This window comes from Artemia sp. Qi Xiang Cuo, chromosome 14 (genome assembly GCF_049724085.1).
Source record: "Artemia sp. Qi Xiang Cuo chromosome 14, ASM4972408v1, whole genome shotgun sequence".
NCBI lineage: Eukaryota > Metazoa > Arthropoda > Branchiopoda > Anostraca > Artemiidae > Artemia > Artemia sp. Qi Xiang Cuo.
In genome coordinates, this window is record NC_142807.1 from 10066291 (window position 1) to 10088611 (window position 22321).

Below are 22321 nucleotides of genomic sequence, written 5' to 3' on the forward strand. Positions count from 1 at the left end.
GACCTAATTTTCAGAAATTTCGACCATGTTGAACGAAATGGCAATCTCAAAATTTTGATTTGAAGGGCTTCGGGAAATGTTGCTCGTGAAGATGGGGTTAATTGCCGTCAAATCACATTTGACTATTAAAAAAGGCGCTAACCCTTTGAATTTCAGATCAAATTAGCCCTTTTTGAAGTTTCTACGATAACGCTTTCTATAAAAACCTTTTACGCCCCAGGGCATAACTTACAAGCCTTTCCCTGAGGCCTGTGGGGGAGTGTCCTCCTCAAAAAAAAAAATCTCTATCTGGAAATTAACTACATTGAACAAAATGGCTATCTCAAAATTTTGATTGGATGTGTTTGGGGAAATCGTGGGTGTGGAAGGGGTGTTAGTTGCCTTCCAATCACTTTCGATTATTAAAAAGGGCACTAGCCATTCCAATTTCCAATAGAATGAGCCCTTTTCGAAGTTTCTACGACAACTCCTGCGATACGAAGTGACCTGGTCTAACCCCAAAAAATAAATAATACATTTTACTGATACTGATAAGGGTTTTTATTTAAATCAAACAAATAAATAAATCAACCACCAGAAGCAAACTTGTTTAGGCTATACACCCTTCAAAAAAAAACCTGATATATACATCGCTATCAACAACGTAAAACTATAAATAAAAAAAGAAAAGAGAGAAAAAAAGCACGGCACAGCCTCCTTCAAATCAGTGCAGCCCCAAAAATAAAAAAAAAATCAAACCATAACTAATTATCACCGTTCTCTCACTACCATCCTCACACAACCACAATAAAAAATAACCAAAATACAACTGAGAGACCCCTCAAGAGAAAATCGCTAAGAAATATTATATTCACCAAAACACAGAGATTTTAACCTACCACTAAAACTAGCAATATTTTCATCAACTAATAATTCATTTGGTAAAATATTATAAAATCCTGGTCCCAGATGACGGATAGAGAAGAATGATCTTCTAGCTAAAGTCTAAAGTCGTCTTATTTGGGGTGCTTTTCTGGTTCAACATTCATAGACATTACTTCCAGCCACGAACATTTGACTGAAATATTGTGGCGATAATCCACGCTCATATTTAAACAAAAACGAAACTGAATAAAACTTAGAAACTCCGTTTAAAGGCAGAATATGTTTTTCAACATACCGCCTTCTCAGTGATGAACCTTTTTTATCACCACAAAGCACTCTTATAGGAGTTCTGCATCGCACGAAGCGGAAGTAGATGTGTTGGGAAAGTACTCGACCAAACGACATTACAGTACAAAAGGTACGGGTGAACAGTAGAAAAATACAAAGACCTTATTACATCATAGGGGAAAAATTTCTTCAGCTTTCTCATAATCCCAACATTCCTTTCAATCTTACTACTTAAAAACTCTATATGGGGTTCATAACTTAAACATTCATCTATCAGGACACCAAGGTATTTGACAGTCTTTAGTTACTGGATTGAAGTATCAACAAATCTAAGCTCATTAATCCATGGATAGTAATTGGGGCTTCTTCCGTAAACTAGAAACTGTGATTTGTTATTATTTAACCTCAGTTTGTTAGCTCTAGTCCATTTCCCAATTTGGTTCATACCCGTAATAAGCTTCTCCATGAGTTTCAGTTCCGTCTTGGCTGCCACTGTAAAATGCGCATCATCCGCAAATAGCGCAATAATTAACTTTATGGTTTCACTAACGTGAAAATTCAGGTCAAACGACAAACCCTCCACAGTTCCGCACAAATCATTAATGAAGGTTAAAAACAGTGTAAGCCCTAGCACAAATCCTTGTGGTACACCATATTCAATTTTCTTTGTACCCGATACGGCACCTCCAACACTCACATACACAGAACCGTTATGAAGGAAAGACCTTAAAAGGGCTAAGAACGCACCACGAAATCCACAATTATCAAGTTTTGCAAGCAGAGAACCATGATCAACCGAATCAAAGGCCTTCACAATATCGAGGAAAACTGAAGCCGCTTTCCAACCAGCATCCAGGGCATCATTCACGAACGTCACCAAAAACAGAGCAGTCTGATCCGTCGACATTTCTCTTCGGAATCCAAACTGGGTTGGAATTAAAAGTCTCCGTAATTCCAGAAACTCAATCATTCTAGCATTTATCACCTTTTCAAACACTAGTTAACACTGGGAGAAGAGATATAGGTCTATAATCACGGAACGAATTCTTATCACCACCTTTAAATAACGGAATAACTTTAGCTGACTTAAAGCAATCTGGAAAAATACCAAATTTCATACGCTGATGGATTAGTTACAACAAATACTTTGATACAACTGGAAGTACACGCTTAAAAACATACAGGAAAAATGACCACAACCTACGGTATTATTGTTAACGCTCCAAACTTTCTGCCAGAGATCCTTAGTATTAATCGGACGCACATAAGTAGAAACATCTATAGCCATAGGTAAAAGATTAACAAAAGAATCTTTTACAGAGGAGGAGGATCCTGTACCTGCCATATTTTTTCCAATATTTGCAAAGTGGTCACACATCTGATCAGAAGCTTCCTCTGGCGATGAGGTACAAAATGTGGCAACAGAACTCTGGGTTGGGCGGATTACCGAGTTGAGTGTTTTCCAGGTCTTCGCAGGATTTCCTTCCGACTTTTTAAATCTTCTCTGCAATATTCTATTTCAGCTTTTCGAAGTAGCTTATTCAATTCGTTATTATATTCTCTGTACCTCTCTTCGGCATATGGTGATGTATTAGAATATTTAAATAACCACCTCCTTTTCATTATCGCAGCCATCAGTCCTTTAGAAACCCAAGGTTTAACCGGTGTCTCGGTTTGAACTGACTGCCTTGACATTTTACAACATTACTTCAATATTTCATTGACTTCTTTGAATTCTTACTCTTGAATTCTTACGCTTCGTTGTGCAAAAATTATTCACACACAGCAGAACACCAAAGTGATCAGAAACATCATTAATCACAACCGGAACTGACTCATACTTAATATCACAAAAAAATATTATCAAGGAGGGACTCAGAATTAGCAGTTACCCGAGTACAAATATTCACCACAACCTGAAGGCGGGCGGTACACTATAACCACAAAAAATTTCTGTCCCGATTTACATAATTCTAATGCCACACTTTCAAATACCATTTCCTTATTTACACGCTTTTCATTCCTCACCTTAATATCGAGACCATTGCTAACATAAACTGCCAGTTCACCATGTTGCCTTTTCTGAACATGAAGTCGATACCCACCTATATCTAATAAACTTGTCGTATGATCTCTCAACCACGTTTCTGTCAGAGTAATCCCATCTAATTTCGAAAACAGACACAATTCCTAGACCTTGACAATTCCACGATAACAAATTCAGTCCACTGGGTCCTGACAACACATTATTAATCTCAATAGGGCATTTATAATATGCTTTAGGGGGTACCTCACAATAATCTTCATCTAGATTCCTATGGAGAATACCACCTTGTAAGTCCTTAAATTTTAGTGAATCTCTTTCAAGTGGTCTCAATCTTTCCAAATCAACAAATAGAATAATAACCATTCATCGAAGTGGCAGCGAGAAAGCGGCGAAACAAAACTATAACGTTACCAATTACTTTTTATGGTTCACACCAAATCGAAGACAGGCCGGCCGTAAAAAGAAAATGAACCTGAAAAAAGAAAAAAGATTAAAAAAACAAAGTACAGAAAAATGGAACAGAAAATAAAAACAAAAAGAAAAACACATTAACACACAAAGAAATTCCGCTACAATAATAAGCGCATCCATTCAACAACATAGGAGCCTACTACCACCTACTCATATTTATCCTTTAAACTAAAATAAAAAAAATATCTTTACTCTTAAATAAACAAACAAAAAAACAACAAAAAATTTTTTCTTTTCATAAGCTAAATTTTTCATATTTTTTCTAAACAACCAAACATATACAAAACCAAAAAACAAAAACAACAAAAACTATCAAATCAATCATTCCTTAGGGCCCCCGGGAGCCACAGAGGAAAGAAGTCTATACGCTCATTCATTAATCGACTCATCGCAAGTAAACTTAACTTTTCGACCGCCCGGTCGTTCCAAATGTAGATAACGTGGAACAGTATTATACACCCAAGACGTAATACCTATAGAACAAAGACGCGATTTCTTTTAATACAGTCTTTTACTTGCCTCTTTGACCGAAAGTGGGGCATCATCGCTCATATAAATATTTTGCTGGTTTCGCATCATTTTTCCCTTAATCTTTTTTCCATTCTTGAGTATTTCGATCTTATTCTCACGGTTGCTTACATTGAAATATTTCTTGTCCTTTTTAATCTCAATAACCGAAAACCGTGGTATCACTGGTAAAGCCAAATCGTCTGTACATAACTCAGTAAACATTCCTTTAGCCTGATCCTCGTCTTCACAAACTGTGTTCCGTACTATCACATTATTTTCCGTCGGCTGATATTCTGTAGCCATAATCCTACCAGACATACGCAGTCTTTTCTTTGTAGTACTTCACTTCCGTTTGCAGGTTAACCACTTGAGTTTTCAGCATATAAACTTCATTTCCCACAGCAGTCATACGTGAACTTGACCCCGAAATTTCTGTCCGTAAAGCCATTTGCTCCGACTCTATTGCTTGTATTTTATTTTCTAGTGTAGTAAATCGCTGATCGATCGAATGGACTGAGTTACGAGTATCTCGCAAAATGTCCATCATTTTCGAAAAATCCCCTGACAAAGTCTGTAATAATGCCGGAGTTTTCGCTGACTCCCGAGTAATTTCAGACGCATTGGGGGTGCTTGTCGTCATATTCTCACTTAATAAATCCTCATCCAGGCGACTCCTCTTACTCTTTTTCCTAACCATTTCGAGGTTGGAAATAACAACAAAGGTGTATAAACAAAACTGTCTTATCGGAAAAAGCACAAAATATTGACGCACGTTGGTGCAAACTCACAGTAGTCTTAGCCGTTAAGCACGGCAAACACCTTAATCTACTTTTAAATGAATTCAAGATCAAAACCTTTTTTCTGTGCATTAATTGATTACGGCAATTATTTCTTCAGACAGCAATGTATATCCTCAATAAACCTCTATTATTTTGCAAACATTTTCCTCCGATCACAGCACACAGAGTTTAGCATTAATCAAACTATATTTATTTTGTGACGTCACTCACAGAGCAGGCGATAGCAAGCGCCTAGAGATGTCAACCGGCTGATAGCTGATTCATTACATTGGGCTAACATCGGTCTTTACTTAGGCTGCGCGATTGCGCTGCCTATGATATAAATAAACATAGTTGTATACAAGTAAGATCCTGATGGGGGAGGGATATATTATTTTTTCTGAGAGGATCGAAAGCACATCGCGGGAGGATCCTCTATAGGAGGGCAACTGTGGCAGGGCGTAAGATCCAGATCTATGGACAACGGCCTCTGCAAAGGGCTGCTCAACCTTTTCGGGGTATCTGCAACACTTGGGACCTTGCGGTTAACTCTATTCCCACTTGAGGAGTGGCGCCCCTCGAGGAAATTATAGCCTAGTAAACGACACAGCATTCGCACGGGCTTCTGATTAATAGACAATTTTTCTGGGCTTGGTATGTTTTGATGGGTGTCTTTGGGCTGAAAAACCTCTTCCTAGCTAATTTATCTATTATGGGTTGCCTCCCCGTAGTAGCATAATATTTGTAGGCACGAATATATAATGAGTCGGAGGTAATAGGCTTGAGAACGTCTGTGCAGGATTTCGACTCTTGTTGATAGAAGAGCATCGCCAAGTGCTGAAAACCATGTTGTGACCAAGATGGGCCCAGGATTGCACAAAGCCTCCATTCATGGAGGTCCCAGGGACTTCTTGCTAACCGGTTCTAAGCCGGCTTAAGCACTTCGGTGTAGACTTGAGAAGATATGTGATCCCCGTCCTGCACTGGTATCCGGGATCATTGCTTTTCCTGAGGCAAAAATAATTTCAATAATTTAAAGAGCATTAAAATTAGAACTTGGAATGTCATTACGTTAAAAACCGACTATCGTATTAACATTTTGACTGACGACTTCGGACGATTTAAGCTAGATGTTTTGGGTGTTTCCGAAACTCATATCCCAGGGGTAGGAAGCATGAAATTATGTGATATAGAATTTATTTACTCAGGCATGAAGGATGGGGTACATAGATAGGGAATAGGGCTCATCATGAATAAGAAAGCGGCTTAATCTTGTTTAGGCAGGGATGGTATTAATAATAGAATACTAATTGCTCATTTTATGACTAGAAAGTTCAGGGTATCAGTTATAGTAGTATACGCCCCTGTAGAACCGACTGACGGTGATACTAGGGACTCAAATGAATTTTACATACAGTTAAAAGAGCAAATAGACAGGGTCCCGGGTAGAAATATGATGTTATTACTGGGAGATTTTAACGCCCAGGTTGGTAGAAATAGGGATAGATGGTATCCCAGCCTAGGTAAATTTGGTGTAGGAAAGGAAAACAGTAATGGATACAGACTTTTGCAATTTTGTAGGTATAACAATCTAGTTATAACCAATACGGTTTTGGGTCATAAAATGGCTCATAAGTTAACATGGTATTCAAGTGATGGTAAGACAGCAAACCTTATTGATTATGTTATAGTAAACCGAAGACTGGCAGGATCAATACAAGATACTAGGGTATATAGGAGTGCTGTTATTGATGTTAAAAGTAAAGATCACCATCTAGTAATGTCAAGGGTTAATTTAAAACTGAAAGGGTAACTACCTCCCTGGAAGTTATGATGCTGGTAGAATCCAGGATGAGAATTTGAGAGAAATTTTCCAGGAACAGTTGAATACTAAACTTGAGAGCTTAAAATTTGATAATGTGGAAGATGGTTGGAATGATTTTACAAAAATAATTTGTGAAATTGCTGAAGGTGCATTAGGGAAGAAAGCTAGAGCTGCAGCTTATAATATTAATGAAAAAGCTTTATGTTTAATAAAAAGTAGTAAGGACTTGTACAAGAATTATCTGAGTGATAGATTGTATGAAAACAAAAGAAATGTAAAGAAAGTGGAGAAAGTAATCAAATATGAACTAAGGAGGTGTGAAGTGGAGGCCATGGATAAAATTGCCGAGGATCTGGAAGATGCAGCTAGACGGCATAATAGTAAAATTTTGTACTGGCACGTTAATAAATTGAGAGGGAGTAGCCAATCCGGACTTGTCCCAGTTAAAGATTAAATAAAAAAAAAACAAGTTTTTTAAACTGAAAGTAAGTTTTTAAACATTAAAACTTAAAACGAACAGAAATTATTCCGTATATGAAAGGGTCTGTCCCCTCCTCAACGCCTCGCTCTTTACGCTAAAGTTTTTTATTGTTTTAAAAAATAAAGTTGTGAGACATAGTTAAACTTTAGCGTAAAGAGCGCGGCGTTGAGGAGGGACAGCCCCTTTCATATACGGAATAATTTCTGTTCGTTTTAAGTTTTAATGTCGCTCCTTACTTTCAGTTTAAAAAACTTGTTTTTTTTATTTAATTTCTGATCGTTTTTTAGTTAATGCAGCTTTTATTTGCATAAAAATTTTACTTTTCTTTTGCTAAATGGATGTCTTTACAAATTAACTTACGTAACTAACTTCTATATTCGTATATTTTTCTTCTGGCAAAAAATACAAAGTTGCAGATTTTTGCAGATATGAGCTTGAAACCTATGTAATAGGGTTTTCTGATACGCTGAATCTGACGGTGTGATTTTCATTAAAATTCTTTCACTTTTAGGGGATGTTTCCCCCCTCTTTAAAAAATCGAGTAAATTTTCTCAGGCTCGTAGCCTTTGATGAGTAATACTAAACTTAATAAAATTTATATATTTAAAATCAGCATTATAAACACATTCTTTTGATACATTTATTGACATCAAAATTCCGTTTTTAAAAGTTTCGTTTACTATTGAGCCGTATTGCTTGTTTTTTTATTGTTTTTTTTATTACGTATATGTTATTACGTATATGAGGGGGTTCTCCCCTTAGTCAATACCACGCTCTTTACCTTAAAAGTAAAAAAAAATTTTAATTCACAAACCCCTGAATCACAAAGGCCGTTTAATTAGAATAGATAGCTTTTTTGAAAGCACTAAAAAAAACTGTAGCGTAAAGAGCGAGGTATTGACTTGGGGGAGAACCCCCTCACAGACGTTATAATTTCTGTTGGTTTTAAGTTCTAATATTCCTTCTTACATTTCAGTTGAAAAAACTTGTTTTTTTATTTAATTTCTGATTGTTTTTTAAATAATGCTTGGAAATCCGGCACCCCCTTCATAGAAATGTCCCTTACCCCAAAGAAACATCCTCCACGGAAATATTCTCCAGAGTAACCCCCTCCTCTAGCCCCCCCCTCCAGAAAAAATCCTTCCTGAAAATGGTTGTATACTTCCCAATAACCAATAAATAATGCTGGCAATTCCGGCACCCACTTCATGGCAATTTCCCTTCCCCCATTAAAACTTCCATCGTTAACAGATCCTCCAACATACCCACCAACTCACCCTTCCCTCCCACTAACATAAGAAAAAACCTCCTGAAAACTTCTGTATACTTCCCAATAACCAATGCTATATGTTAACATTGGGTAAATTTCATAACTTTTAGCCCTCCCTCTGAGAACTTCGGGGGATTAAGTCATCCTAAAAGATATATTTATCATATTTTCGACCATGCTGAACAAAATGGCTATCTCAAAATTTTGATCGGGTGACTTTGGGAAAAAAATAAGCGTGGGAGGGGGCCTGCCCTCCATTTTTTTTGGTCACTTAAAAAGGGAAATAGAACTTTTAATCTGCGTTCCAATGACCCCTCCCATGATATTCTAGGACCGCTGGGTCGATACGATCACCCCTGGAAAAAAAAACAACAAAACAACAAAAAAAAAAACAAATAAACACGCATCCGTGATCTTTCTTCTGGCAAAAAATGCAAAATTCCACATTTTTGTAGATAGGTGCTTGAAACCCCTACAGCAGGGTTCTCTGATACGCTGAATATGATGGTGTGATTTTCATTAAGGTTCTATAGTTTTTAGGGGGTCTTTCCCCCTTTTTTTGAAAATCAGGCAAATTTTCTAAGGCGCGTAACTTTTGATGGGTAGCACTAAACTTGATGAAAGTTATATATTTGAAATCAGCATTGAAATCTTATTCTTTAGATATATCTATTGGTATCAAAAACCCGTTTTCTAGAGTTTCGGTTACCATTGAGCCGGGTCGCTCCTTACTTACAGTTCGTTACCACGAACTGTTTGATAGGAATGGGGCCGCAATTAGCGATAAGGAAAAAACTAAAGAGAGATGGGCCGAACATTTTGAGAATTTGCTTAACCGAGATAGAGTTGCAGGAAAAAATATAGAGGAAAATGAAAAAGTTTGTGATACTTTGGATGTGAAGGAAGATTTGTTTTGTGAGGAGGAATTAGCAACAGTACTAAAAGGATTAAAGAATAGTAAGGCTCCAGGTGCTGATAGGGTGGTAAATGAGTTTCTTAAATATGGTGGCTCTGAGGTTAGAAATAAGTTAATGAAGATTATGAATATGATTTTTGAAAAAGGGGAAGTACCTAACGATTTTAGGAAAACCTTAATTCAGCCACTTTATAAGAAAGGTGATAAAAGTGAGTGTGGTAATTATCGAGGCATTAGTCTGGTCTCTGTAGGTAGTAAATTACTTAGTAATATGATACTTTTTAGACTGAGAGATGCCATAGACAAAGTTTTAAGAAAAGGTAGAGGATGTCTCGACCAAATTTTCACTCTTAGGCTAATAATTGAGAAGTGCCTGAGTTTTCAAACACCTTTGGTCCTCAGTTTTATTGATTATGAGCAAATGTTCGATTCTGTTGATAGAAGAACTTTAGCAAAGGTCTTATCCTTGTATGGTATACCAGACAAATGCATTAAAGTGACTAGGGCAATATACGAGAACACCCCTACTGCGGTTAAAGTAGGAAATGAGGTTAGCAGCTGGTTTTGTATTGAATCAGGAGTTAAGCAGGGCTTTGTTCTATCCCCCTTTATATGGATTATTTTGATGCACTTTGTTTTAAGGAGTACAGGAAAGGCAATGGGAGACAACGGAATCAAATGGAGAGGAAAAAGTCTCCTTGACCTAGATTATGCTGATGATTTAATCATGCTATATGAAAGTGTGAAAAAAATAAATGAAGTTTTAGAGGTTTAATGAATACAAGGTGGAAGTAAAGGCTTGAAAATTAATGATAGGAAGATTAAGTCACTAATGCTAGGAATAAGTGAAGATGAAAAGGTGACGTTGGGTAATGAAAGGATTGATCAGGTGGGAAGCTTCACTTACCTTGGTAGTATTATTCGTAAAGATGGTGGGAGCAGTGAAGATGTTAAAAATAGAATAGCCAAGGCTCAGGGTGTTTTTTCACAGTTAAAAAAAGTCTGGAAGAATAGGAAGATAAGTCTGCAAACCAAGATTAGAATATTAGAAGCTACAGTGATGACAGTGGTCAAATATGGCTCTGAAGCATGGGCGCTCCGAAAAGCGGATAAAGATTTGCTAGACGTTTTCCAGAGAAATTGCTTAAGGATTGTTCTGGGTACCCGGCTGACTGACCATATTTCAAACAATAGGCTATACGAAAAATGGGGTTCAATACCGCTCTCTAGGGCTGACAGATTGCCGAAGGTTGTTCTTTTCGGCCAACCATCAAGGGCTAAACGGAAAGCAGGTCGTCCGCGTCTGGCGTGGGAGGACGTCATAAAGAAAGATTTAAAGGAAATGGGAACTTCGTGGGCGGGTGTAAAAAGGGAGGCTTTGAATAGATTGGGGTGGAGGAGGATCGTGCGTAGCTGTGTTGGCCTCAGGCGGCTTGGTGCTGCGGTGAATTATTAGTTAGTTAGTTAGATCGAAAGAACATAAAAGAATTTCTAGGTAACAATATCCCGAGAGGTGGTCGTTCGGACCATTATACCAGGCTTCACTTATTAAGGTGAAGCTCCCAAATTATAGCTATTCTTTTTATATTGATTGGTTTTTTGGATTTATAGCAGTATCATGCGTCATCATTTATTTGAAGCTTTTGAAACATAACACATTGCGTTTTGACACTTCAACATTGATTGTCTACGTCTGAGTTTCTGTTCGATTCCAGTGTTACTGCTTTTTAGCCAAATTTATCGTTTTTTTGGTCCAAGACAGCCAAAACGTATGATTTTTATTTTGTTTGAATTCTTTTTAAATGCATAACAATAATGTGTGCCGCCCGAAGGCAGCATAAATTTCTTCTTACACTTTGAGTTTGAATACAAGCCTCTTTAACGTTTTGCCATCGATTCAGTATTATCAGTCCCAGGGGTAATAAACCAAGAGAGAGAAAAAAAGAACTAAGATCTGTGATTTTGTCGCCGGAATTTTTTATTTTTATTACTTTAAATAAGGAATTAAAGAATTAGTTATAGCTATTAGGTTGGTTCTTTCCTTTTTATGACTTGGCAAATTACTTAGTGCGGATGGCTCTAGCTTTGATTAAACTCTAGCATTATTTAGATTCAGCTTCAACAATTGAACATGTTAGCCTAAATAATTTACTAATTTTTTCTTTATTTGGCTATAGGATCAAGCTGCTGTCTGCTAGGTTTCCGTCAAGTTGTTTTGCTTATGTGTTTGTTAATAAGTAAACCTTGCAACTGACTGTTTGTCAACTTTTCTTTTTCCTTGACTCTTTTTCCTTTTTCCTTGACTTTTTTCTTGTGACTGGCGGTTCATTTTATTCATTCATATCCACGTAACCGTGAATCCCTCCTTTGAAAAGAATTTGCTACTGACTGATTAATCTACAAGAAAATAATGTTGAGGAATTTGATGAAGTAGGAGTTCAATGTGCAAAGGTTAAAAATATCTGTTTTTGCCTTTCTTAGACCTTCTTAGGCGTTTCCGGTCTGACTGAAAACAAAAAAATACTACAGTAACTATACTTCAGTGAGTACATTCATCCTCATATTATTAAGATGAAAAATTTAAATTTGAAAATTTGTGCTTACTTCAATAATGGGCTTGTTAAAGTTTGGCTTAATTAGCAAAAGCACGAAAAGGGGAGACAGGAAGACCCCCTTAAATTTTGGTAATTTCTGTCCGTTTTAATTTTTTACATGGCTAATTATTTGAAAAAAACTTATATGATGCAAATGTTTTTCCTTTTATTTAGTAATAAGCAGAGTCCAATACTCCTAAAAAACAAGAGCATAATATATATACCGTAAAAATTTTCATCTTGGCTTTTCTTGGGCAGGTGTTTTTTAAGTAAAATCCGTTTGAACATAAGTAAACAACGAAAGACCATTTCAAAAAAGTAAATTTATTTTCAGAAAGTACATACTTTACTCTATTTAACAGCATAGTTGCCAAGTTTTTTCAAACACTTATCATACCTCTCGACTAATTTTAAAGTAGTTTCTTCGTAAAAACTTTCCGCCTGGTCCAATAACCAAGGCCTTGCATTGTCATGAAGGTTAATTCCCTTTGTCAGTATGTCAAGTTATTTATTTTTTTTTTGCTCTGCGGAGCTTTCCAAGGGTTTGGCAGTATGATTTTGCCTCGATAGTGGTTCCTCGTTGCATGAAGTCGACCACAAAACACCATGCCTATTTCAAAACACCGACGTCATGATTTTGCGCTAGAACAGTGTCTGTTTGGCCTTCAACTTTACAGGGTTGTGTGTGTGTTTCCATTCCATGTTCTATTACCTCGATTTGAGCGAGATATGCGAAAACCATATTTCGTCTCCAGTTGAAGCGATTTCCGCCTCAGTGGCAACCGTTAGAATGATGACGACGACTTTAAAACGAAAGTGAACTCTTAGTTGTCGGAGTAAGCGGCAAGTTTTTACGAAGAAACTACTTTAAAGTTAGTTGAGAAGCATGATAAGTGTTTCGAAATACTTGGCAACGATGCTGAAGAAAAGAGTGTAGTATTTAATTTCTGAAAATAAATTTACTTTTTTGAAATAATATGTCGTTGTGTACTTATTTTCAAACGGGCCTTACTTATAAAACAGCCCTCGTAGTAATAAGTAGATTTCAAGACTCCTGAAAAACACGAGCATAATTTATATATCATAAAAATTTTCATCTTGGCTTTTCTTGTGCAGATGTCCATCATTAGGCGGGTAGCATTATTGAAGACTTTTCTTCTTATTTTATAGGATTGTACAACTGAAGAAAAGAAAATTATAGATACTCTAATTGACGGTGGGCCGTTACGTGCTGGAGAAGCTGATAGAGACTCCTTGTTGAGTCTCCACAGGTGAGTCTGAATTTCCATCCATGCATCCATCCATCACCGATGGGCGGTCCATCGACCGCCCATCGGTGGTCGTTGGGAAGCCTTGCCTCTGGATTGGCTAAGGGCTTCTGACCAGCAAAGAGATTAAGCAGTGTAGCTGTTTAAAATATAGTATTTCGTCTTTTCATTTTAACGGTGAATATCCGAATATTTCTAGAATATTTCTAGAATATCCGACTTTTACTTGAAATTGACGGTGATCATCAAAAACAGGCAGCAAATGACAGAATTATTTGATAATGATTATTTGAAAACGATCATTTTATTTTAAATAAATGACCATGGAGTAATTGATGATGATTTAAGTAAAAGGTTAAATTTGAACAATGAGTATTTCAAACATATAAAAGTTATTTTAAGCTACGGAATATAATATAAAAAGATGAAGAATTATTCTGAAGAAAATATCATATAGAAATAAATGATTTGACTATTTTTTGCTTAGATTTTTCAGGGATATTAGATTTGTGTTCTAACTTGACTGTGTTCTTTTCAAAAATACCGTATAAGATTTGAATCTATGGAATAGTTTTTTTTTTGAGCGAGCACAAGCTCTTCTGGCAGCTTCAACATTTTGCCTGTTAAATGTGACAATGTGGAGTACAGAGAAATAATTATGAATTTTTACAATAAACCTGACAGGTACAATCTTAATGAAGACAGTGAGCTATTCTCTCTCTTAATTAAAACTCTTGCCCGTTAATTGTTTATTTCTGTATTTTCATTCAGTTTATTATAGTATTTCCTGCCATTTGATTGTCTTTTGTGAGAATTTAGCCTTACATTGTTCGTGATAATTTATCTCAAAAGTATCAAGATTTCAATATTTTGTTCTTTGATCGAGATGAGGACCTTATGCACCAATAAATGCAGATTGGAAATACAGTGCTCTTATTCCCCCTCGGAAGGCCCCATGGCCAGGGATACAAGGGGGATACAAAAAAATACAATATAAGCAGCAACCAAAAAACGACAACAATAGCCAAACAACATATAAAGTTTAAAAGAACCATACCTGAGGTCTGGTCAAAGCGCAGAGAAGACAACCATACACTATGAAATAAATGAAAACAAAATGCTATTCTGTTTGATTCTTAACTGCAGGGTTCTTTAGAATCCTTTTTAAAGTCCCAAATGAGTGGCATCCCTGTACTGAATAAGGCAGGGAACTCCAGACCTGTTGACAAGCAATGAGGGGATTGAAATCTGACCGTGTAGTTGGGGTTGGAGGAATGCAGATATTATGGGAAGACCGAAGGCTATATGGAGCTGAATCAGAAATAAACACGGGAGTATTTTAACGAGACTTTGGAAGATTGCCATGAAGCTGATGAAAGAAAAAATAAGCACAAGAAATAATGTAAATGGACTTTAGACTTCATAGTGGCTTTGGTGATGAACGGCTGGTGTCCATAATTGTGATTGTCGTGATTTATTGTGCATGACAGAAAGTGACCGCAGTGTAGGGGAAAAAGTAGACATCCGTACACTGGGGCAATATTAAACATATGAATGGACAACGCACAAAAAAAACAAGCTTCAGAATAGATCCAGAAAATGTGTGTCCGAGTTTTCGAATGATACCCAAACTCCGTGAGACCTTTACCCTAATAATGGCTATATGGTATCTAAATGAAGGTTCTCATCAAGCAGGATACCAAGAAACCGGGCCACCTGATTCTCTGGTCTACACAAGAAGCCTTGTGACACCTGAAGGTGTGTAAGCTAAGGGAAAGCTAAACTAATTTGAGAAAAAATAAAAAAATGTGGCTTCCCAACATTCAAGGCCATGTAATTCGCACCAAATCATGAAATTACTCTCTCCAGTATTGCCATAAGGTTAGACCTGATATCACATTCATGTTTCTTTAGCAGTAAGCTCTTTGATATGCCAATGAGTACTGAACTTCTGACTTCATAAGACTGTAAGAATAAATTTCTGCTACTGAAGAATGATTACAAATTTTTCTTCGTAACGTCAAAAGTAGTACAAAATGATAAATTTAAACAAAACTCCCTTAAATTACTTTATTGCCTATAGCATTAAAAATAGTTCATTTAATTGTTTATTGAACATATCATCAAATAACTAACATCACAGTTTGCAGTTGGCACGCAGACAAGAAAAAACGTAGAAAAAGGGGAAGGGGTGGGGGGCAAGAAACAAAATAAAAAAACTCATAATATAATGAGATAGGGGAAACAAAAATCATGCGTGAACTAAAGAGTTTTTTTTATCATTCTTTTATTCCAAGAATTTTTGTCATTCTTTTATTCTTGAATTTTATCATTCTTTTATTCCATCTCACACATGTAAGGGGCATCGAATGTTAATTGAGTGGAGAAGATGATGATCGCCCTGACTTGAGACAAAAGAGGGGGTGTAAAACCGTGGGTTGATCACTACAGAGATGAAGAAAAGGGAAGGATGTAATGATAGAATATAAAGTAATTCCACGGATTAGATGCTGAAAAATTAGCAGAGTGTACAAGGTTTCTAGACTTATCTTTTGCCTTTGAAAGTCGTTTCAGAGAAGAGGAAACGTCTGTCATCCGTATGATCAAGAAGTATCAGATATAAGATTAGACTAAATAGCACGACAATTGATTTGGAAAGCGATCAGAAATTAAGCAAAAAGTTTTTTCAGTTTTATTTCACTCAAGATATGGAGCAATATTTCACATTAAAGCTTAAAGTTGTAGCTCTGTTTATTTTAAGTTTTAATGTTGCTCCTTACTTTCTTACTTTTCTTAAAATTCTTACTTTCTTTCAATTTAATCATAGGCAGACCAATAGTGCTGCCTAAGTAAACAACGATGTTGGCACAATGTATTATTTATTTAATTTTTTTCTAGACCAGGGCACTTCCTATCGAAGGAGTTGTCGTAGAAACTTTCAAAAGGGCTCATTCGATTAGAAATTGGAATGGCTAGTGCCCTTTTATATAGTCAAAAGTGATTGGAAGGCAACTAACACCCCTTCCACACCCACCATTTCCCCAAACACATCCAATCGAAATTTTTAGATAGCCATTTTGTCCAACGTAATTGATTTCCAGATAGAAATTATGTTTTTTAGGAAAACACTCCCTCACAGCCCACAGGGCAAGGTTGAAAGTTATGCCCTGGAGACATATAAGGTTTTATAGAAAGCGTTGTCGTAGAAACTTTAAAAAAAGCTCATTTGACTGGAAATTCAAAGGGCTAGTACCTTTTTTAATAGTCAAAAGTGATAGGAGGGCAACTAGCCGCCCTCTCACGCCGAACTTTTCCCCAAAAACATTCAATCAAAATTTTGAGCCAGCCATTTTGTTCAACGCAGTTGAAATTTTTGAAACTAGGTTTTGAGGATGACACCCCCCCCCCCTGCCCGCTGGGCAAGGGTTGTAGGCTATACCCTGGGGGCATATAAGATTTTTATAGAAAGTATTGTCGTAGAAACTTCAAAAAGGGCTCATTCGATTGGAAATGGAAATGGCTATTATCCTTTTTAATATTCGAAAGTGATTGGAAGGCAACTAAAACCCCATCCACACCCACCATTTCCCCAAATACTTCTAATCAAAATTTTTAGATAACCATTTTGGTCAACGCAGTTGAAAGTTCTGGAAAATATATGTTTGAGCGGGACACTCCCCCACAGTCTTCATGGCAACGGTTATAAGTTATGCCCTGGGGGCATATAAGGTTTTTATTGAAAGCTTTGTCGTAGAAGCTTGAAAAGGGCTCATTCAATTGGAAAATCAAAGGGCTAGCGTCCTTTCGAAAGTGATTGGCGAGCAACTAACCCCCCCCCCCTCCCCTCTCACGCCCACCTTTTCCCCAAACACATCCAATCAAAATTTTTGGATAGCCATTTTGTTTAACGTAGTTGAAAGTTTTGGAAATTAGGTCTTTAAGAAGACGACCCCCTAACAGCCCTCAGGGCAAGGGTTGTAAGTTATGGCCTGAGGGCATATAAGGTTTTTATAGAAAGGATTGTCATAGAAACTTCACAAAGGGCTCATTCGATTGGAAATTGAAACGGCTAGTGTCCTTTTTAATTGTCAAAAGTAATGGGAGGGGAACCAACCCCCCTCTCACGCCCACCATTTCCCCAAACACCTACAATTAAAATTTTGAGTAAGTACAAATTATATTCTGGCTTTTAGAAAGCATAGGGTTTAGAACCCTACTCAGATTAATTTCTGCTCTTTTTGATTTTGACTTATTTTAATTTCTGTTTGTTTTGGGTTTCATTTATTTATTGATACTGATTTGTGGTAGATGTGTGCTTGGTAGATTGTTTGATTCTATTTTTGTTCATTTTTGGTTTAATGTTTTTTTACTTTTTTTTGAAAAACTTATTTGTGAAAAAGGTTTTTTTGATTACTTAAAATATTAATTAAAAAGTCTCACTTTCTTACTTGCTAATTCCTGCAAATCTTAATCTTGACCAAATAAGTGTGAGGCTTAACAGATAAATTTTGACAAAAGGGTACATACAAGTTTGAAACAAATATCATTAATCTACTAAAAGAACCTGTATGGTGGGTGATAGATGGATCCCTGATCATTTTAAAAAAGGGTGAGAAACTACAGAAAATTGAGAAACTTGACTTGCCAGCTTCTGAAGCTGAACAGAAAAGTGGATCGCCATAGATTGCCCTTCAAGACTAAGAATTCTACGGGTTAAAGATTTAAGTATTTTGCTAATATCTAAGAATAAAGCAACAAAAATCCAACCGGAATCTAGTGCAGGACGCAAAAAAAGTAAAAGCTTTTATGTGAAACGGTGTGTATGCGAGATCAGTGTAAGCATAGAAACAAAAATGATACGCGACGAAAATCATGTTTAAATATTTAGTGACATATAATGACAGTAATCCAAAAGAAAAAGATGGTGAAATTTTGGTAATGTTTATAACTACAACTTTATTTAATGTTGGTCATTTCTTGGTCATTTCCAGGCTAAGCAATTACTCCGTTTTAACGCAAACGTGGGCCAACTGTAAGCTATTATAAACTTTGCGTCACCTTGTTTCCAATAATGAAACGCATGTTTACGTACTTTTTCCTATAAATGGCTGTATAGGGTTGCGTTTTTCTCGTTTTTCAAATTATTATTTATTATTATTATCTCAAATTATTTGCGTTATTATTATGTATTTTATATTATTATTATTATATATTTTATATAATTTTATAACCCTTATAGTATAATAAATCCTTATGGGTTTCTTACCGTTCCTTATAATTAAAACCATCCTCAAATTGTTTCCCCCAAAAACGCCTTTCATTCTGTTAAGACAGATTTTTAATTCAAACTGCCAAACTGAAAATCCAACTGTTTCATTTTGGTATTACGTTGCTTCAAGGTTCTTATGCTAAGAATTCGCTATTTCTTATGAATTCTCATTAAAACGTTAGATGCATTAATTATTGTATCTTTTTATCATTTCTTCGAAAAATACAAATATAACTAAACATATATAAATGTTTCTGTACTTTGTTTTTTTCTTTTTTTTTATTCTGAAACGAACTTAGGCCGTACCCCCAAATTTCCCCCCAAAAAAACATTCCATTCAAAAATTACAATGGGCATGATTTTTTTCGCCGGAGACTGAAGCAGCATGTCTACTGACTTGATTTATATTAAGACGCCTAATTGATAATTTTTTTTAAATGCGAAGGAATGTAAGTCGACTTTTTTTCTAATTATCATGAATAGGATTTATAGAAATATTCTAGCATCTCTTTTTACAGCTAAGTTTTTACTTACTTGTTTTTAGTTCAATTGCTTCTCTTAAAGATTGTAGTAAACCGCAGGCGGTGAAAAGTCAGGCTCCCTCACAAAAACAAAAAAACAAAACAAAATGATCTGGGTCTTAAAGGCCAAATGAAAATACTGACAAAACACAACAAGGCCATACGGTTGTCTGTTGCTAGATTTTCAGACTCTCTTGTCGGTAAATTTGCCAAAGGATAAAGGACCTCTCAAAGGGGCTTGGTTATCAAGATCAATCAAGAATTTGGGGGTTGACAAGTGACAAAAGTTGACATTTGCTAATGAACGAGTGAAATCACGCTTGTTTTTACGAACGCGACACATCTCGACGGAAGAAAGAAAAGCACAAGACAAGGAATTTTGATTGAACTGATATTTTTATCAAATGAGCAAACTTTTATACGCTGGGATAGTTTTTCGAGGGGTAACCGTCTAGGGAGGGAATCATCCGGGAGGGGCATTAGCCAGAAAAAAACAAGAAACGACGAAAAATCATTCAAAGTTGAATTCAAAGTGTTTTCTTTGGGGGGGGGGGAGCAGGGAGTTATTTGGACACTATAAATACATAAACAACTTAGAGATTTTCGTTGAAAGTCGAATTCAAAACCATGTTTTTCTCTGGGTTTACCGGTGACAGTCGTTCTAAGATTTTTAATTACCATAAATATATATAAATATATAAAAATCTGAAATGGATGGTAAGTTTGAAGGAAACCAAGAGCGTAGTTTCCTATGAGGCAGGGGGGACAACAGCCCCTCCCAGAACTTAGTCTGCCTCTCCCCAGACCCAAGTTTGCCCCTCCCCCATCTGAAATTTAGTTTCTTCCAAAATCTTGTCAAAACTAAGATAAATCTGCATATTTCGAGCATCAACAGATCAGTTTTTTAGTACATATTTACCTTTACAGTACTATAAGTTACCTTTATATAGTACTAGTACCTTTATAGTACTTTTAAATTACTAAATAGTGCCTTTATGATACCAAACGGCTTATTTTTTAGTTTTTACTGTAAATTTTACTTTGTTTGGTAAAATTGGTTCCATCTTTGCCCCCCCCCCCTCCCAGTATTTGGACGAAATTACGCCCCCTGAAAGAAACCCTACCGGGGTCTTAACCTTACCTGAATTTTGACAAGGACCGCTAAGAAATTGTTATTTGGGTACAATATAGGGTAATTACATGCATATATATATATATATAAACTCGGCTAGAAACTAACCTAGATATCCTAATCTGAATATGTGTGGCTTTTATTTATCCATCGACTTGCCTAGGAAAGGCTCCCGGATTGCCATATTGCGTGGCAATCTTCCATCTACAATTTCTGGCTACAATGCTTCCATATACAATTTATGGAGCTTTGGAAACATTTTCTATTGCAAAAAATTTTTGTCGTTGTTTATCTTGTCGATGCGCAGATCTCCGGTGCAACTATGCACAAAGAAAAGTCCATGATTAATGTCGCACCAGTCTAGCTGTCAAATTATATTGGAAAAATAAGGCGTTGGACACTTCAATGAGATGATCTTTGTCTTTTTATCGTCATCGCTTGATGGCATATCACTCCAGTCCCTATAAACTTCATTATCTTAGATTAGCACGTGCAATGCGATACTCGCTCGACCAAATCCCGGACAAGTAGCAATAAAATATGTGATCAAATCTCGAACGCTTTCTCACTTATGAACAAACACTGCAGCAGGTGTGACTTTGTAATTTATTTTTTCATCGAAATCAGCCAGAACAGTCGGTTCATAAACAGGACCGTGTTCCATAGCTCTGATTTGGTGACCAGGGCTATACAAAGTACACAATATCACATTAACTTGTCTTTCACTTACCGAAATAATAAATGTAATAAATAATAAATAAAAAAAAAAATAATAAATGTAAAAGAAAACATATATACAATGCCTAACTATGACATAACTTTGACCTAATTCCTTCTATAAGACACTGAAATATAGTTACCTTTTCTCGGCTAGTCAGCCAATCAAGGCGGGCGACTGCGCAGAAATTCCCAAAGCGACAAGATCAGTCAAATGATAATTGCTTTGAACGGATTTTCATTATTTTTCCAGCAGGTAAACCAAAGTATTTTTAGGACTGACCTTTCCTGTACTTAAATTAGACAATTCTGTCCAAATTAATAAAAAAAAAACAGAATTCATATTTCCCGATGATGTAAGTCCCATCAAAATTGAATCTCTCTATATCAGGCACAAATTGAAAGAAATTAAATGGTTTTTCTAAGATATCTGGGAAATTCGGTGTCGGCTTTTAGTTTTCTCTCGTTTATTTAAATCTATTATCTGACTTCTACAAGTTATATCAAGGCCGCCAACATAATTCTAAATAGTTTGACCATACAAATTAAAAACGTTTATAATGGACGAGATAGGGCAAGTCTTTTTAGGTACCACATCCCCTTAGGTAATCTAGTTATAATGTTGGCTTTCTTTCAAATTAAGCAACCGTGGCATGTGGTTGGAACGAAAGAAGGAGGAAAGATAGAGATTTTTACCAAGATTCTTAATAAATCCATATAATTTATCTCTTTCAGCATTGGTCTTATTTATTTTGATGTTCCTGTAAATGAAGACGACTACTTCAGTATTCCTCCATTACAAGGGTTTGTGATGAATCGTGTTCTTGGAGACTACATGGAAACCCTTTTATATAAGATCTCAGTTTCAATGGATGAAAAAACTACTGTTTCTGAGGTAATTTTTATTATTTTCATTGTTTAATGTGTTTGCCTGTTAATTGTATATGTATTGGTCCCCTTTCCTCAGACTATTGGGGATGAGTCTTGGTGTTGCAACAAGTGAGTCTGTAGTTGCTACACTTTTCCAGTTCAGTGATTTTTCATATTGTGAAAGTTTTGTGAAAAGTTTGTGAAAGTTTCATATTGTGATGTTCAATAGGTTCAATTTCTTAAACGAACAGAAATTATTATGTATATGAAGGGGATTGCCCCCTCCTCAACACCTCGCTATTTGCGCTAAAGTTTAAATTTAAGTTCAATGGTTAAACTTAATGTTTTTAGTTAGTTAACCATCACTGCTGAGGCAAATATCTGATTTAGTGATGGGAGGGATTAAACTTGTATAGAACATTAGTAGGCTTAGGAACAAGGACAAACGTATCGCATCCTGAAGAAAGGGGATAAATGCATTTGCCCCTTTCTTCAGAGA

The 22321-nt window shown here is 36.2% G+C and overlaps 1 protein-coding gene across 1 annotated transcript in view; it reads left to right on the plus strand.

Moving 5' to 3' along the window:
• The window catches only part of LOC148944112 (protein FAM91A1), a 95182-nt gene that overhangs the window by 20840 nt on the left and 52021 nt on the right, over positions 1-22321 (plus strand). The window contains exons 4-5 of the mRNA XM_089100259.1: positions 13216-13316; positions 21688-21847. Of these exons, the coding sequence (XP_088956385.1) occupies positions 13216-13316; positions 21688-21847 (261 nt within the window). The remainder of the gene's footprint in view (positions 1-13215; positions 13317-21687; positions 21848-22321) is intronic.